The sequence below is a fragment of the Elephas maximus genome, chromosome 12, assembly GCF_024166365.1.
Source record: "Elephas maximus indicus isolate mEleMax1 chromosome 12, mEleMax1 primary haplotype, whole genome shotgun sequence".
NCBI lineage: Eukaryota > Metazoa > Chordata > Mammalia > Proboscidea > Elephantidae > Elephas > Elephas maximus.
The window spans coordinates 50,614,180-50,634,055 of NC_064830.1; the positions used below are offsets into that span (position 1 = coordinate 50,614,180).

The 19,876-nt window shown below is 38.3% G+C and overlaps 1 protein-coding gene across 7 annotated transcripts in view; it reads left to right on the top strand.

Annotated features, from left to right (window-relative positions):
- The window catches only part of LCLAT1 (lysocardiolipin acyltransferase 1), a 426,874-nt gene that overhangs the window by 353,222 nt on the left and 53,776 nt on the right, over positions 1-19,876 (top strand). The window contains exon 6 of one of the 7 annotated variants that reach the window (XM_049904972.1): positions 6,714-6,759. The exons of the other annotated variants lie outside the window; for them this stretch is intronic. Within the exon in view, the coding sequence (XP_049760929.1) occupies positions 6,714-6,759 (46 nt within the window). The remainder of the gene's footprint in view (positions 1-6,713; positions 6,760-19,876) is intronic. 7 annotated transcript variants of the gene reach the window in all.

Below are 19,876 nucleotides of genomic sequence, written 5' to 3' on the forward strand. Positions count from 1 at the left end.
ATTACCAAATTCGTAGAAGACACATATTAATATTGGTGAAGAGAAAAGCAATACACAATATGGGAAAAGTGAGCAAAACATGACCAAGGCATGGGAGGAAACTGAGAGGAAAGCAAGAACAAAAGCAACAATGCTAATTACTATAGGATAGACAATCCTACAACAATAGTATTAACAAACGCTTATTTACAAATGGATTCATAGGTAGCTGGATATGCCAAGAGATGTGGTAGGGTGTAAGGGAACATGCTCACCTGCAGATATAAGTTTCGTGGTGGATATTTCTACATACATAACTGTAAGTGCTCCTTATATGTTAATATAGACAGTAGAGCACACAGGGGCACAGACAGGGAAACCTCTTAGACATTATCAAACATCTCGCAGGACAGAGTTCCTAGGCTTGACAGCAAGGACCACAGACCCAAGACACCGGAGACATCAGTGTCATTTGGCACAATATTGTTCATAAAAACAAAGTTAGGCATCCTACTTTGATGAGTAGCATCTAAGGTCTTAAAAGCTTGGGAGCAGCCATCCAAGATCCAACCATTGGTCTCTTCCTGTCTGGAACAAAGAAGAGTGAAGAAAACCAAAGATTCAAGGGAGCAATTAGTCCATAAGACTAATGGATCAAATGAACCACAGCCTACATGACCTTGACATCAGAAGAGCCAGATGGTGCCCAGCTAGCACTTCCTACCACTCTGACTAGGATCACAACAGAGGGTCCCAGACAGAGCTGGAGAAAAATTGTAGAACAAAAAATCGAATTCACAAAAAAGAACAGACTTACTGGCCTTACAGTGACTAGAGGAACCCCCAACACCCTTCTGAGTGAAACTGAAGCCATTCCCAGAGACCACCTTTCAGTCAACCTTTAGACAGGCCCATAAAATAAACAGTAACACCCTAGAGGAATGTGCTCCTTAGAACAATGCGTTATACGAGATCAAAAGGAGAACATTTGCCCCAAAGCAAAGATGAGAAGGCAGGAAGGGGTGGAAAATCAGGATGAAGGGAAACAGGGAACCTAGGATGGGAACGGGGAAAGTGCTGACACATCATCTGGAATGAAACCAGCGTCTTGGAACACTTTATGTACAAACCATCGCATGGGAAACTAATCTGCTACGTAAACTTTCACCAAATGCACAATAAAAAAATTAAAAATAAGTGGAAACTCCCCTCCAAAAAAGTAATAACATACAAGAAAACAGAAATAAGTGGTGCTAAACAAAATTTGATTTATAATTTCTTCTCTTTCCTAATATTATTTTGTAGTATGAAAAGAGCCCTGATGGCACAATGGTTTGACATTCAGTGTGTTTCTTTCTTCTCCACCTCTCCTTAGTCTTCTTAATACAGAGGAATCAGTCCTCTAAAATGTATTTGCATGAACAATATGTTCCAAACAATGTGGAGGATATAAAGGCGAGAAAGACATTCAGCCTTTCCTTGAGGAATATATAATCTATTCCAAGAAACACTATTTTGACATAAACACTTAATATGAACTAGAAAAGTGATTAAGTACTATAAGAGAAACCCATACAAAGAACTCGGATTTAGAGAATGAAGACATTGTGAACATAATTATCAAATACCACAGTTCTGATGACTTTGGGATAAAATTAAACATATTTGAATGTTATGGGATGTTATCAAGGATTAATACAAACAGTAGTCATGTATACATTGCCCATCCTAAGTTGCATCAACTTACATCAATTTGTATTAAAGAGATAATAGATGTTGATATGATGACTGAGAAAGGCACATCACTACTGAGTTATCTTGTGCCAAAAATGTATCACTTGAATTTAATTGCAAGAAAACATCAGACAAACCAAAATTAAGAGACATTCCACAAAATAACAATGCAGGTTGCTGAATTGGATATTGGACCAGAAAAAGCACATTAGTGGGATTATTGGCAAAATTTGAATGGAATCTGTAGATTAGCTAATAGTGAAGTATCTGTTAATCTCTGGTTTTATTTAATTCAGTTGGTTCTGGTTCAAACCCCTGCTGAGAATTTGCATTTCTAACAAGTTCCCAGGCTGCTGGTTAGGGACCAGTTCTGCAAACCACTAGTAGATCAGTGGTTCTCAAAATTTATCATAGATAAGAATCACCTGGGGATCTTGTCAAACCGTAGATTCTGAGTCAGTATATCTGGGATGGAAATGCAAGTTCTCAGCAGGGGCTCAAAGCCCTGGTTTAATTGTACTATGGCTGTGTAATATGTTAACATTTGGGAAGCTGGATGAAAAGTTCACTGAAATTCTTTTGCCATTTTGCAACATTTTTATAAGTCTAAAGTATTTCAAACTAAAAACTTTAAAAAAAGAAACAATGGTCTCTTCTATATAGTGTAAATCCTTCATAGATTAACACAGCTCAAGATCTGTCTTAGATTTATATGTGAGAATTGTAGGGAGCTGAGAGGTCTCAGCAAAGGCTTTCCTAAATTTAGAAATATTTTGACAGGTTTCAGTTGACCTACAACCCAAAACTAAACTGATGTACATAGAAACCAAAGCAATCTAAATAATCTTGTCCACAGAGTTTACAGTACTCCAGCTTAGAATAGGTTCTACTGGCCAAAACAAACCTCTTCTCCTTCATCCTGTAATATGCATTGAAATTATAGTGTTCCATGGCAATGGAGGCTGACTTTTAAATCCCACTTCAAAGTTTTTTTTTTGTTGTTGTTATTCTTCTCTTCTAAATAATAACATGCTATTATTTGAGTGAGGCACCCTGGTAATGCAGCAGTTAAGTGCTCGGCTGCTAATGTACCAGCAGCTCTGGGAGAAAAACGTGTGGAAATTTCTTTAGGTTATATACCCAAGAGTAGAGTTGGTGAAATTGACAGCAGCTGGTTTGTTTTGGGTTTTTGGTTTAGGCTTGAGTCTCCTTACTTCGGCGTTCCTGGGAGGCACAGACAGTTAAACTAGTTGAAAGGTTGGCAGTTTGAATCCACCCAGAGACACCTCAGAAGACAGTCCTGGTGATCTGCTTCTGAGAGGTCACAGCCTTGAAAACCCTAATAGAGCGGTTCTACTCGGCACACATGGGGTCTCCAAGAGTTGAAGTTGAGTCACAGCAACAAACAACAACATTCTAACTTTGACTAGCTCCAGATTGCACTCCAGAATGGTTAAAACCCAAAACCAAACGCATTGCCAGTGAGTTGATTCTGACTCATAGCAACTCTATAGGACAGAGTACAACTGCCCCATAGGGTTTCCAAGGCAATAAATCTTTACGGAAACAGACTGCCATATCTTTCTCCAGTGGAGCGGCTGGTGAGTTCAAACCCCTGGCTTTTCGGTTAGTTGCCAAGCACCTAACCGCTGCACCACCAGGGCTTCCCGAAATATTTACTCCCCTCTACACTCCCACTGGAAATACATGCAAGAGGGTACCAGTATCCTCTCATCCCTACCAACAATTGGTCTTCTCCAGCTTTCTACTTTTAGCCAGCCAAATAGGTGTGAAGTGACACCTTATTGTTACTTTAATTTGCTTTTTTCTGATTACAAATGAATTGCATATGCTTGTTAGTTTTCTGGGTTTCCTCTTCTATTAATTGCTTGTTTATAACTTCTTACTATTTTTCTTTTGCGATTACTAAATAGTGACTGTTGTTGACTCATACTTTTTCTTTTTAGATTCTAGGTATTAATTCATTATTCGGTTTTAGAGATTGCAGATGTGTTATCATACTCCATTATGTATCTGTTGAACAAAAATCCCTAACATAATCAAGTTCATAATTTTTTTCTTGTGATTTATGCTTCTAAAGTGTGGGGGTTTTTTATTGTTTTAAGAAAACCTTCCTTGCCACTAGGTAAGAAAAATATTCTCCATTTTAATCTATTAATTATATAACTCTACCTTTTACATTTAAGTCTTTAATCCATCTATTTTCAATATTGAAGACCCAGTTTCTTCTAAATCTCAAGGAGCTAGCTCATGCATGTGTTATATCAGAACTAGCTTTCTTGTTTTCAGAACTGATTACACATTTTGTCCCGTGGTTATCTTCTCCTCCTTTGAACTCATTCATAGTACTCATTTTCTATTACACTCACTTCCCTTCTCTTAAAATTTTGATTTAACTTCTATTCCTTCCCTGTATTACTACTTGTCTTAGGCTGGGTTCTCTAGAGAAGCAAAAACAGTAAAGCATATAAATATATACAGAGAGAGATTTATATCAAGGAAACAGCTCACGCGATTGTAGAGGCTGAAATATCCCGAATCCTTGTATCAGAATAGAGGCTTCTGTCAATTCACATAGCCGCAGGGGCTGGTGAACCCAAGATTGGCAGGTTGGAGAGCAGAGCTTCTGCTCTCAGGCTGTGAAGATTGAGGAATTCCAAGATCTGCAGATAAGCTGATAGCTCAAGCCCCAAGAGCCGCAGGTCAGACAAACAAGAGGCAGCGAAGGATCCAGAGTGAGCAAAAAAGACAAACGTCTGCTTATATTTGGATGCAGGCCACACGGCCAAGGAAACTCCCTCAAGGCAAATTCAAATCATAGGAGTGATTACATATAAACACTGAGAATCATGGCCCAGCCAAGTTGACACACAATATTAACCATCACACTACCTGGTACATGTTTATATCTTGTATTTCAATTAAAATATAAACTTCCAGAAGGCACAATTGCTTCCATGCCATTGAATCTCCCCTAGTAGCTGCAGCTTGCACAGGACCTGTAGTTAGCATCGTAATTATGTTATAAAAAAATATAGTAAGCATTTAATAGACTCTTGGTAGTACTTTTGATTTGATGGATGTACATCTTTGTAATAAGGGAAATGAAAGATAATAAGACAAGTATACAGTTTCTGCATCCACTAATTTAACAGAGTTATACCTTCTGAAGCAGGTGGTGTTTTTTTTTTTTAATCCATTAGACTTTTTGTTACATTTGACTCTCCGTTTTAAATATAAAATTTTGATTTACCAAATCTTTTTTCTTTCTCTGTTTAAGTAATTGCATTTTATTTAAGTTTCCTTAATGAACCCAGTGAAAAGCAATTGTGCTAAATAAATCATATGCACAGCAAAGCAATGCATTATAATTAGAATTCCCTTTTCATTTAATTAGCCATTCAGTTATTAAATTGGTGTCTCTGGCTTCTCCTGGTCTCTGACTAATCCTGAAACAAATTCTTCTTTGTGGACAAATATTAGCCTGTCATAATTAGAGTGTTCATCTAAGCTAAGGTTTTTCATTAAATCTCTCTGATTAAGATAGCTCCTCAAGTACAGACTGATTTGATTTAACATGTGTTATCTACTTGAGTGTCAAGGTCTGGTGGAAATTGTTTTTAACACCAGAGGATTAGGAATATTAAGATCATATTTACATTCACAGATTTCTCAGGTATTTAAGAACTTGTTGTTTGAATAGTTATGTAAATGTGGGTCTGATGCCACTCTGCTAAATTCAAGAGTATCACGGTGCTGTAACAGGCCATCATTGGAAACAATACCCTGATTCTGGTTTATATTAAAATGTTGACTCTTAGAACATTCTTGTGTTACTTGGGTTTGGGAATTGATTTTTACTCCAACAGCTTGGTTCAGCACACTTAGTATGCTTTTTCTGTTTTACCAGAAGTTCAGCATTATTAGAAACAAGTGGATCATGGATAAATATTCTGACTTAAGGGCCTCCGTGAACATGAATGTAACTTGTCCTTTTATTATTATTATTATTTCTTCTGCTCAATCGTTAGCGTTTCCTCCCCCTTTACCGTCCTTTTGGTTTTCTTCTATTTCTCAATGCTGAGTACTTCATAGACACTCAATATTGAATTTAATTTTGTTTTGAGTCGTTTTACTTATTTCTTTCTTGGTCATCTTTCCCCCCAACATTCCTCCTTCACTTTGTTAAAGTTTGACCTCACCACCTGTTCACATACTTTTGGCCTTTTTCTTCAGCCCTTTTTGTCCAGCTTTTTTGTTTTCTTGTCATTTTAGTTTTCTCTTCCACCACTATGTGTGCATGAGAAAGTTTGTATTGCTGTCTGCATGTGAATATGACTAAAACTACATGAATTGATCAGATAGAGCCAAAGCATACATTCTAATTTGCTACAGCCAAAAAATCCTGAAAATACTGTCATTTTATATATCAAGAAAAGTCCGTGATGAAGCAAACTAAATGATTTGCCCTGATCATAATTTAGCTCCAGTTTTAGGAAGTCTCAGGTGAGTATGTGCATGTGTGTGTGTATGTATACACTCTGTTGAGGATGAGGGGGAAAAGAAAGGGATTCTAGCATGCTGGGCTTTTGAGGTCCCAGTTCCAGCCTTGTCTCCTTGGTCATCTGGTTCTTAGAAGTTACTGTTCCAAGAGGCCAGCACTGCCTTCCCTGTCTGTCCTCACCCTTGTTTGCCCACTTGAACTGCTCTGTTTGACAACAGTGATATTGGCCAAGTCTGATAGAAAGAAGGTGTCTTGGAGTGAGGACTTGAATTTGAGGGATCACAGGCCAAGTCAGGAAAAGATTCTGACAGGTCTGGGCATGGTTTGAGGGACGGGAAGCACCATAGCAGCAGAAAAGGGGTTACCTCGCTGGGTCACCAGAGATAGGTGGGTGGCTGAAGAACCAATTAGGAGGCCACATGAACTAATAGGATGGTAATCTCTAACTCCGTTGAAATACTGTGGTCATTTGCAGAAGAGCTCCTCCTGGGAAGAGGTCAGAGTCAACATGGGAGTGTCGGGTAAGTAAGGTGGCAATTACTGGTTTCAGAATAATGTCTGCACTGGTGGAAATGCCAGCTCGAAGAGATTTTTTTCAGGCTAATGGGAATCCAATGTGTTTTATGGGTAGGAAGAAAAAAAAAATAGTACAGTAGAGAATTATAGGCTTTGCTGTGAGGAAGTTGTTGGTTCTGTTTAAAGACATTTTTTTTTAATTTTTATTGTGCTTTAAGTGTAAGTTTACAAATCAAGTCAGTCTCTCACACAAAAACTTATACACACCTTGCTATATACTCCTCGTTGCTCTCCACCTAATGAGACAGCACACTCCTTCTCTTCACCCTGTATTTCCATGTCCGTTCATCCAGCTTCTGTCCCCCTCAGCCTTCACATCTCCCCTCCACACAGGAGCTCTCCACGTAGTCTCATCTGTCTACTTGATCCAAGAGGCTCACTCCTCACCAGCATCATTTTCTATCTTATACTCCAGTCCACTCCCTGTCTGAAGAGTTGGCTTTGGGAATGGCTCCTGTACTTGGGCTAACAGAAGGTCTGGGGACCATGACTTCTGGGGTCCTTCTGCTCTCAGTCAGACCATTAAGTCTGGTCTTTTTATAAGAATTTGAAGTCTGCATCCCACTATTCTCCTGCTCCTTCAGGGATTCTCTGTTGTGTTCCCTGTCACGGCAGTCATAGGTTGTACCCGGGAGCAATCTAGTTCTTCTGGTCTCAGGCTGATGTAGTCTCTGATTTATGTGTCCCTTTCTGTCTCTTGGGCTCATAATTACCTTGTGTCTTTAGTGTTCTTCACTCTCCTTTGTTCCATGAGTTGAGACCAATTGATGCATCTTAGGTGGCCACTTGCTAGGCTTTAAGACCCCAGACGCCACTCTCCAAAATGGGATGCAGAGTGTTTTCTCAATAGATTTTATCATGCCAATTGAACTAAACCCCCACCTCTGCTACTCTGGTCTTCGAAACCTTCGGTTTATTCAGGAAACATCTTCACGTTTGGCTTAGTCCAGTTGTGCTGACCTCTCCTGTATTGTGTGTTGTCTTTCCCTTCACCTAAATTAGTTCTTGTCTACTATCTAATTAGTGAATACCTCTTTCCCTCTCTCCTTCCCTCTCCCCTCTCGTAACCGTCAAAAAATAGTTTCTTCTGTTTAAGCTATTTCTTCAGTTCTTATAATAGTGGTCTCATACAATATTTGTCCTTTTGCAGCTGACTAATTTCACTCAGCATAATGCCTTCCAGATTCCTCCATGTTAAGAAATGTTTCACAGATTCATCATTGTTCTTTATCGATGCATGGTATTCCATCTTGTGAATATACCATATTTACTTATCCATTCATCTGTTGATGGGCACCTTGGTTGCTTCTGTCTTTTTGCTACTGTAAACAGTGCTGCAGTGAACATGGGTGTGCATATATCCGTTTGTGTAAAGGCTTTTATTTCTCTAGGATATAATCCAAGGAGTGGGATTGCTGGATCATGTGGTAGTTCTATTTCTAGCTTTTTAAGGAAGCACCAAATCGATTTCTAAGGTGGTTGTACCATTTTTCATTCCCACTAGCAGTATATAAGTGTTCCAGTCTCTCCACAAACTGTCCAGCATTTCTTATTTTGTGTTTTTAGGATTAATGTCAGCCTTGTTGGAGTGAGATGGAATCTCATTGTAGTTTTGATTTATATTTCTCTAATTATCGTGAGCATTTCATATGTATCTGTTAGCTACCTGAATGTCTAGTGAAGTGTCTGTTCATATTCTTTGCCCATTTTTTAATTGGGCTATTTGTCTTTTTGTAGCTGAGTTTTTGCAGTAACATGTAGATTTTAGAGATCAAACACTGATCAGAAATGTCATAGCTAAAAACTTTTCCCAAATCGGTAGGTAATCTTTTTATTCTATTGGTCAAGTCTTTGGATGAGCATAGGTATTTGACTTTTAGAAACTCCCAGTTATCTAATTTCTTTTCTGGTGTTTGTATATTTTTAGTAATGTGTTGTATACTGTTGATGCTATGCATTACAGCTCCTAGTGTGTCCCTATTTTTTCTTCCATGATCTTTATCGTTTTAGATTTTATATTTAGGTCTTTGGTCCATTTTGAGCTCGTTTTTGTGTATGGAGTGAGGTATGGGTCCTGTTTCTTTTTTTTTTTTTTTTTTTTGCAGATGGATATCTGGTTATGCCAGCACCATTTGTTAAAAAGACTGTCTTTTCCCCATTTAACAGTTTTGGGGCCTTTGTCGAGTATCAGCTGCTCATATGTAGATGGATTTATGTCTGGATTCTCAGTTATATTCCACTGGTCTATGTATCTGTTGTTGTACCAGTACCAGGCTGTTTTGACTACTGTGGCGGTATAATAGGTTCTAAAATGAAGTAGAGTGAGGCCCCCCACTCTGTTCTTCTTTTTCAGTAATGCTTTGCTTATCTGGGGCCTCTTTCGCTTCCATGTGAAGTTAGTGATTTGTTTCTCCATCTCATTAAAGAATGTCATTGGAATATGGTTTGGAATTGCATTAAATCTATAGATGCTTTTGGTAGAATAGATGTTTTATGCTCTTAAGTCTTCCTATCCATGAGCAAGGTATGTCTTTCAACTTATGTAGGTCTCTTTTGGTTTCTTGCAGTAGCGTCTTACAGTTTTCTTTGTGTAGGTCTTTTACGTCTCTGGTTAGATTTATTCCTAAGTATTTTATCTTCTTGGGGCGCTGGTAAATGGTATTGTTTTGGTGATTCCTTCTTCAGCGCTCTCCGTTGGTGTAGAGGAATCCAACTGATTTATGCATGTTTATCTTGTATCCTGATACCCTGCTGAACTCTTCTATTAGTTTCAGTAGTTTTCTTCAGGATTCTTTAGTGCAAACAGAGATACTTTTACTTCTTTTTTGCCACTTTGGATGCCCTTTATTTCTTTATCTAGCCTATTTTACCTCCAGCACAATGTTGAATAAGAGCAGTGATAAAGCACATCCTTGTCTGGTTCCTGTTCTCAAGTGGAGTGCTTTCAGTCTCTCTCCATTTAGGATGAGGTTGACTGGTGACTTTGTATTAATGCCCTTTATTATTTTGAGGAATTTTCCTTCTATTCCTATTTTGCTGAGAGTTTTTATCGTGAATTGGTGTTGGACTTTCTCAAGTGCCTTTTCTGCATCAATTGATAAGATCATGTGGTTCTTGTCTTCTGTTTTATTTATGTAGTAGATTACATTTATTTTTTTTTCCTATGTTGAACCATCCCTGAATACCTGGTATGAATTCCACTTGGTTATGGTCAATTATGTTTTTGATATGTTGTTGAATTCTATTGGCTAGAATTTTGTTGAAGATTTTTGCATCTAAGTTCATGAGGGATATTGGTCTGTAATTTCATTTGTGGAGTCTTTACCTCATTTTGGTATCAGGGTTATGCTGGCTTCACAGAATGAGTTTGGGAGTATTCCATCCTTTTCTATGCTCTGAAATATCTTTAGTAGTGGTGGTGCTAACTCTTCTGTGAAAGTTTTGTAGAACTCTCCAGTGAAGCCATCTGGGCCAGGGCTTTTCTTTGTTGGGAGTTTTTAAATTACTTTTTCAATCCCTTCTTTTGTTATGGGTTTATTTAGTTGTTCTGCTTTTGTGTTAGTTTAGATAGGTAATGTGTTTCTAGAAATTTGTCCATTTCCTTTAGATTTTTTAATTTGTTAAAAGTACAACTTTTCGTAGTACTCTGTTATGATTCTTTTAATTTCAGTTGGGCCTGTTGTGATATCACCCATTTTGTTTCTTATTCAGGTTATGTGCTTCGTCTCCTGTTTTTCTGTTGTCAGTCTGTCCAGTGGTTTATTGATTTTGTTAATCTTTTCAAAGAACCAGCTTTTGGTCTTGTTAACTCTTTCAGTTGTTTTTCTGTTTCATTTAATTATGCTCTAATTTTTATTATTTGCTTTCTTCTGGTACCTGAAGGTTTCTTTTGTTGCTGTCTTTCTGTTTGTTCAAGTTGTAGAGGTAATTCTTCCTTTTGGCCCTTTCTTCTTTTTGTATGTGTGCCTTTATTGATACAAATTGACCTCTGAGCACTGCTTTAGCTGTGTCCCAAAGGTTCTAATAGGAAGTGTTTTCATTCTCGTTGGATTCTATGAATTTATTCTGTCTTTAATTTGTTTTATAATCCAGTCGTTTTTGAGCAAAGTGTTGTTAAGTTTCCATGTGTTTAATTTGTTTTCCCTGATTTTTTTGTAACTGACTTCTAGTTTTATGGCTTTATGGTCAGAGAAGATGATTTGAAGTTTTTCCATGTTTTGGATTCTGTTAAGGCTTGCTTTATGACCTAATATGTGGTCTATTCTAGAGAATGTTCCATGTGCATTTGAAAACAAAGTATACTTGGCTGCTGTTGGGTGGAGAGTTCTGTGTATGTCTGTGAGGTCACATTGGTTAGTTGTGACATTTAGCTCTTCCTTGTCTTTACTGAGCTTCTTCCTGGATGTCCTGTCCTTCATTGAATATGGTATGTCGAAGTCTCCTACTATTGCGGAGCTGTTTTTCTTACTTTTCAGTGCTGTTAGAGTTTGTTTTATGTATCTTGAAGCCCTGTCATTGGGTGCCTAAATATTTAATATAGTAATACCCTCCTCATATAATGTCCCTTAAATCATTATATAGTGTCCTTCCTTATCCTTTGTGGTAGATTTAAGTTCGGAGGCTGTTTTGTCAGAAATTAGTATAACCACTCCTGCTCTTTTTTGATTGTTGTTTGATACATTTTTTTCCATCCTTAGAGTTAGATTGTTTGTCTTTAAGTCTAAGGTGTGTCTCTTGTAGGCAGCATGTAGATGCATCATGTTTTTTTATCCATCCTGCAGCTCTCTGTCTCTTTATTGGTGCACTTGGTCTATTTACATTCATTGTTATAATAGATAGGTACGAGTTTAGTGCTGTCATTTTCGTGCCTTTTTTTGTATGTTGTTGACAGTTTCGTTTTTCCACTTATTTTTTTGTACTGGGTAGTTTTTCTTTGTAAATTGTGTGTTCCTCTTTTTCATTGTAGTTGATTTTGTTTTTGTTGAGTGTTTATGTTTTTCTTGTTTTTTGTTTTGATGTGTAGAATTGTTAGTCTTCTTTGTGGTTACCTTAATATTTGCCCCTTTTTTTCTAAGTTTATACCTAACTTGTATCTCCCTATATATCACCTTGATTTCCTCTCCATATGGAAGATCTATGCCTACTTTATCTAGTCCCTCTTTATTGATTTAATGTTGTCATCTTTTACATAATGATATCACTGATTCCCTGTTGGGGGCATTTTTTTTAAATCTTGATTTAGTTTTGTGAATTCCCTATCTGGGTTGATCCCTGGTTGCTCTGTCCTGTGTTCTGGTGTAGGGTTGATATCTGATATTATTGATTTTCTAACCAGAGAATTCCCTTTAGTATTTCTTGTAGTTTTGGTTTGGTTTTTGCAAATTCCCTAAGCTTCTGTTTATCTGGAAATGTCTTAATTTCACCTTCATATTTGAGAGACAGCTTTGCTGGATATATGAGTCTTGACTGGCAATTTTTCTCCTTCAGTGCTTTATATATGTCATTTCATTGCCTTCTTGCCTGCATGGTTTCTGCTGAGTAGTCCGCACTTATTCTTATTGATTCTCCTTTGTAGGTGACTTTGCACTTATCCCTGGCTGCTCTTAAAATTTTCTCCTTATATTTGGTTTTGGCAAGTTTGATTATAATATGTCTTGGTGACTTTCTTTTGAGATCTGCCTTGTGTGGGGTTCAGTGAGCATCTTGGATAGATACCCTTTCATCTTTCACGATATCAGGGAAGTTTTCTGCCAACAAATCTTCAACAGTTCTCTCTGTATTTCCTGTTATCCCTCCCTGTTCTGGTATTCCAATCACTCACAAGTTATTCTTCTTGATAGAGTCCCACATGGGACTCTAACGGTTCTTCACTTTTTTAAATTCTTTTGTGGCTTAGTGGTTAAATGCTATGGCTGCTAGCCAAAGAGTCGGCAGTTTGAATCTGCCAGGTGCTCCTTGGAAACTCCATGGGGCAGTTCTACTCTGTCCTATAGGGTCGCTATGGGTCAGAATAGACTCGATGACACTGGGTTTGGTTTTTGGTTTTATCTGAATTTTCTTCAACTATATTGTTGCCAAGTATTTTATCTTCCATCTCACTAATTCTGCCTTCCACTTGCTCAGTTCTGCTCCTCTGACTTTGTATTGAGTTGTCTAATTCTGTAATTTTGTTGTTAATCCTCTGAATTTATTATTGCTGTCTCTCTGTGGATTCTTGCAGCTTATTAAATTTTTCATTATGTTCTTGAATGATCTTTTTAATAACTTCAACTGTTTTATCTGTGTCTTCCTTACGCCTGTTCTGCGTTTTGCCTGATCTCGTTCCTAATGTCGTTCCTGATGTCTTGAACAGGTCTGTATATTAATCTTTTGTATTCTACATCTGGTCATTCCAGGAATACATCTTCATCCAGGAGAGTCCTTGATTCATTGTTTTGGGAGTTTGTTGAAGCAATCCTGGTAAAGATATATTCTTGATAATTGATTAGGAAACCAACATTTCTAGTATAATACCTCAATTAATGCAGAGGCTGCATCCCAGCATGTTTAATGAAGTTCTGTTCTTATACAGAAAGCATAGAGGAGTACCTTCCAGAATTTCAGGAAAGAAGGCTTGAAATTTAAAAATAGCATTCCATACTTAATATTGTCAAATAAACCATAAACAAAGAAATATTCATCAGTGGGCTTAAGTGTAGAAGAGAAGGAGGGAAATATATGATATGAAATTCACTTAGCTCTTAAAACCTACAACAGGCCCCTATCCACTGTAGACAGATCCCTAGCTTCCCATTGTTATAGCACCCTGTAGATGTCCTAGTATTGGTAATTAGCTCCATTGACTTATTGTTACCACCACACACATGTGACCTTGACTTCCCAGCTTGTGGTCCGAAAGCTCTTATTATTTCAGATTGCCTGATAACACATGAAGAGCAGTGTTTTAGCAATATGTAGCAGAGATTGCATAGAGAGAATGGAGAACTGCAGGGTATCTAGGGCTTAACAGAGAATGTCTGAGGCACACAGAAGGGCAGAAGCATGAATTTCTGGCCACTTTCTCTCCTTATGGCCTGGAGGATCGTTAATCACAATTATTCTCCAGCTACAGTCTCCTGTAGTGCCCCTTTCTATTGCAGGCTATTAGACAGGCTCTATGCTCAGGTTCTTACTCAAGCAGAAACAATCCTAGAGAGGGAAGCTCAGCTCAGTTTCCCCTTTTTGCTTAATTTATGCATTCAGCAGGTATTTACTGAGCACATTGAAGAAAATGTGGATATACCAGTGAATAAAAGAGAAAAAAAATCCCTGCCCTTGTGTTACTTACATTTTTGCAGGTTGGAAACAGTAAACACATAAGTAAAATACATAGTACGTCAGAGGTTGATAAGGTCTTTGGAGAAAAATAAATCATGGAAGAGGGAACCCTGTCATTTTAAATAGGGTAATCTTGAGAAGGTAAGCCTTTGGAAGAAGAACATCTCCATGAGTGGGAACACCAAAGATCCTGAAATGGGAGCACAGATGGAGCAGAGTGAGCTAGGTGAATAGTAGTAGGAAATGAGGTCAGAAAGGTAACAGGTTGCCAGATCGTGTAGGGCTCTGTCAGGCTTTATCTACTGGCATTCTCTCTGACTGAGATGGCAGTCATGGGGCGGGGGGGACAGGGGGTTGTTACACTGTATTGACCTGCACTATAAAAGGATTACTCTGGCTGTTATACTGAGAAAAGTTTGTAGGAGGAAGAGTGGGCAAATAGGGAGACCACTTAGATAGGTATTTGCAATAATCCAGGTGAGATTATTGTGGTAGTTGGAGGTGGAATTGGTGAGTTGTAAGAAATAATTGGGTTCTGGATATTATTTTGAAGGTAGAAGCAACAGCATTTTGTGATGGATTAGATATGAAATATAAGAGAAGGAGAGGAATGAAAGATGACTACAAGACTTTTATCCTGAGCTAGAGGAAGGACGGTTTTGCCTTCAACTGAGACAAAGACTGAGAAGCACAGGTTTTAGGGGAAAGATCAGGAAGTTCAGTTTAGACAATGTTAAGTTTGAGAAACTCACTAGACATACAAGAGTTAATGTCAAGGTCGTAGTTAAATATGAGTCTGGAAGAGAGAGACACAGGCTGAGGATAACAAAACTGGGGGACATCAGCACATATTTGGGACTTAAAGCTTTAAGACTGGAAGAGATCATGTAGGGAATGAGTGTAGATAGAGAAGAGTAAAATCCAAGCCCTAGGACACTCCAATATTTGGAGATCAGAGAGCTGAGGAGCGACCTGCAAAGGAGACTTGAGAGTGGCTTGGTGAGGTTGGAGAAAAACCAGGAGAGTCATGTTACCAGGAATCCAGGTTTAAAAAGTGTTTCAAGGAGAGAGGAAGTCATTGAATTTGCTTGCATGTAGTGTATCAGGTTTATAAAAGCAGTTTTGGTAGGGTGATGGGGGAAAAGCTTGACTGTTATGGGTTCAAGAGAGAAGTGGAACGACTGAAGAGAGTAGTGTAGAGAACTCAAGAATTTTGGCTGAACAGGTAAGCAGAGAAATGAGTGGTAGCTGGAAGGTGATGTGGGTAAAGAGGGAATGATGGGAGGCATTATAGCATGCTGGTTGGCAAGACAGAAATGATTAACTAAAAGGGGAAATGGATGATGCAGGAGAGAGGGGAAGTTGCCAGAGCAGTATCATTGAGTGGACAAGAAAGGATAGGAAGAGCACCTCAGTGGAGGGTTTGGCTCTAAATATGAATGTGGACATATCATCCATATAAAGAAGAGAAACCAGGTAGATATGTAGATGGCATGGCAAGAGCTTGTGGAGGTTTCTTAGGATCCACTTTTCTCAGAAAAATAGGATGAAGGATGGTGGGAGGTGTTGGAGTTTGAAGAGAAAAGCAAAGGCATGAAATGCTCAAATACAGGCGAATGGGAAACAGAATGGACTAAGGAAATATATGTAATTGGCACTTTTGGCTAATGGTCAGGAATTTACCATGGACTCCCACCTAGTATCCATTCCCAGCCAACAAAATCAAATCCTCCCACCAAAATGTGTACCCATCCAACGGGTTTAATGAGTTTCTGGGAAGGAGGAGATGCAGCAAACTGAAGTGCCTTCAGCAGCCAGAGGGGCAATATAAATAAATGTGTGCAGTAAAAGGGTGTAAAACCCTGGGAACTGAACATTCAAACTCAGTTTGTTTAATTTGGTTTATGTGTCTGTGGTGGAGAATTTTTGCTATAAAAGGTATATTATATGTTGCAAAACATGCATGAAGAGGACTAAATCAGATAACTTTCTGTTACGTCTTAAGACTTATCCAGTTGAATAGTTAAGACTTTGAAATCTGTTCACACCAAAGCATTATCATTGATCAGCTTGTATAAAGGAGTGAATAGAGACCCTTCTCTGTTTTGGAAACAAGGAAAGGTTGCTAGACTACAGAGTACTGTACATGAGTGATTAGAAGCTGTGCAGAGGTGATTTTGGCACAGGCTGCCGTACCATGTGCAGAGCGGATAGAGAATAGTGTGGTTTAATGAGGTGCGTGAGGGTGCATTTGTTGTTTAGGTTTTTGTTGTTTCTGGTAGTTGTGGAAGGAGTATTTGGCAGGAGGTGGTTACAGTGGATATGTTAAACCAGTCCCCAAATGTTTTGTTAATTCCTGTATCACAGCATTGATTAAAAGCAAAAATGTATATCCTCCGAGTCAGAACTGTTAAACAGATTAGATGCCACACCATCATTGTCATATTGACTCTGAGTTTTATATGAAACATTGCAAGGTGTGTGTGTGTGTTTGCTTTGTTTGATAAACCTGGAGTCTTGCTACCATTGTGGTAATCTAATAGATTAGAGATACCTGCTTATAAAATATTGATCCCAAGGCACATATTGTCACCCATTTTTCTTATCTTTACTCATTTCTTTGACAATTCTAATTGAATGTTCTGAAACTGCTTCAGAGAGGTATTGAATAAACTTGTTTCCTTTCTAGATAATGGCAAAAAACCATTGTAGGTATTATTCATGACCGTGACAGAAATTAGGGCAGTAGAAATTTTAAAAGGTAAGGTTGAACTTAGAATTACCCCTTAATTAGGGAATTATATGTATGTCTGATAGTACATTAGCCAGGAAAGGAAAAAATGCTGTAAAACAATTATGCAAAGCTTGTAGGCATGTTTATGTTTATTTGAATGAATAGGAAACCATTCTGTTTTGAATAAAGTGCTGATACCAAAAAATATTACTAAAAATGAGTAGATACAAATGCATTTTTTGTTTCTAACATTAAGTGCTTTATTTTCTAATATTTTGGTTTGATGAGACTTCAAGTGACCTTTCGTAAAGCTTTTTCATTTATAACCAACAACCAATCCAACCCATTGCCATCAAGTCATTTCATTTATACTACTGCGAATATTACAAATTTATTGCATCCCTTTAATTTTTTTAATTAAAACAATATTTGAGATGCTTTAAAACAATAGCTTTTGTCGTTGTTGTTAGGTGCCCTGAGTCACTTCCAACTCTTAGCGACCCTATGTACAACAGACCAAGCACTGCCTGGTCCTGCATCATCCCCATGTGATCACTGTTATGCTTGGGCCCATAGTTGCAGCCACTGTATCAATCCATCATGTTGAGGGTCTTCCCCTTTCTCACTGACCCTCTACTTTACCAAGCATGATGGCCTTGTCCAGGGACTGATCCTTCCTGATAACATGTTCAAAGTATGTGAGACAAAGTCTCCGCATCCTCACTTCTAAGGAGCATTCTGGCTGTACTTCTTCTAAGACAGATTTGTTCGTTTTTTTTTTTGACAGTCCGAGATATATTCAGTATTCTTCACCAGCACCACAATTCAAAGGCGTCAGTTCTTCTTCGTTCTTCCTTATTCACTGCCCAGCTTTCAATTGCATATGAGGCCATTGAAAACACCATGGCTTGGGTCAGGTGCATCTTAGTCTTTAAAGTGGCATCTTTGCTTTTTAACACTTTAAAGAGGTCTTTTGCAGCATATTTGCCCAATGCAACGTGTCCTTTGATTTCTTGACTGCTGCTTCCATGGGTGTTGATTGTGGATCCAAGTAAAATGAAATCCTTGACAACTTCAGTCTTTTCTCCATTTATCATGATGTTGCTTATTGCTCCAGTTATGAGGATTTTTGTTTTCTTTATGTTGAGGTATAATCCATACTGAAGGCTGTGGTCTTTGGTCTTCATCAATAAGTGCTTCAAGTCCTCTTCACTTCCAGCAAGGAAGATTGTGTCATCTGCATAATGCAGGCTGTTAATGAGTCTTCTCCAATCTTGATGCCCTGTTCTTCTTCATATAGTTCAGCTTCTTGGATTATTTGTTCAGCATACAGATTGAATAAGTATGGTGAAAGGCTACAACCCTGACACACACCTTTGATTTCTTCTGTTCAGCTCTTTTACTTCATCATTTCTTCCATTTGCTTTAGCTACTCTACGTACAACAGCAAGTTTCAGAGTTACTTCTGACATCCATTTTGGTCTTTTCTGTTTCTAATGACTTCTTGCTTTTGTCAAGTATAATGTCCTTGATGTCATTCCACAACTCATCTGGTCTTCAGTCATTAGCCTTCAGTGAGTCAAATCTGTTCTTGAGATGGTCTCTAAATTCAGGTGGGATATACTCAAGGTCATTCTTTGGCTGTCATGGACTTGTTCTCATTTTCTTCAGCTTCAACTTGAACTTGCACATGAGCCAAGTTCTGACTGTTGATATTGAAATTTTCTATTGTCTCTTTCCACAGATGTAGTTGATTTAGCTATAGTCGATTTGATTCCTGTGTATTCTATCCAGTGAGGTCGACATGTATAGTTGCTGTTTATGTTGTTGAAAAAAGATATTTGCAATAAAGAAATCATTGGCCTTGTGAAGTTCTTTCATGTGATCTCCAGAATCATTTCTATCTCCAAGGCCATATTTTCTAACTACCGATTACTCTTCTTTGTTTCCAACTTTTGCATTCTAATCACCAGTAATTATCAATGCATCCTGATTGCATGTTTGATCAGATTCAGACGGCAGAAATTGGTGAAAATCTTCAGTTTTTCATTATTATCCTATCACTAACAGCGCTGTACTTCAGGATAGATGATGAAATGTTCTTTTTGATGATGAATGGAACGCCATTCCTCTTCAGTTTGCATTCCTGGCATAGCAGACCATATGATTGTCTGATTCAAAATAGCTAATACCAATCCATTTCAGCTTACTAATGCCTAGGATATCGATGTTTACCTGTTCCATTTCACTTTGGACAATTTCCAATTTTCCTAGATTCATACTTTGTACATTTCATGTTCCAGTTATTAATGGATATTTGCAGCTGTTCTTGTTTTGAGTCATGCCACATCAGCAAATGAAGGTCCCAGAAGTTCAACTCTATCCACGTCATTAAGGTCTACTCTACTTTGAGGAGGCAGCTCTTCCCCAGTTGCATTTTGAGTACCTTCCAACCTGAGGGGCTCATCTTCTGTCACTGTAGCAGACAGTGTTCCACTGCTATTCATAAGGTTTTTACTGGCTAATTTTTTTCAGAAGTAGAACACCAGGTCCTTCTTCCTAGTCTGTCTTAGTCTGGAAGCTTAGCTGAAACCTGTCCCCCATGGGTGACCTTGCTGTACTTGAATACTGGTGGCATAGTTTCCAGCCTCACAGCAACACACAAGCCCCCACAGTAGGACAAACTGACAGACACACAGGGGAACAGCTTTTAGAGGTGTATTTTACTTACTTTAAAATTTACTCATTTTAAGTGTACAGTCAGATGAGTTTTGATAAATGATTAGAGTCATGTAACTACCACCATGATAGAGTATTCCTGTCACCCCAAAAGTTTTCTCATGTCCCTTTGCAATCAAGCCTGTCCCCTGAACCCCCGTACCTGGAAAACCATTGGTCTTCTTTCTGTCACTGTAGAAAACAAACCAAACCTGGTGCCGTGGAGTTGATTCCGACTCGTAGAAACCCTATAGGACAGAGTAGAACTGCCCCACAGGGTTTCCAAGGAGTGG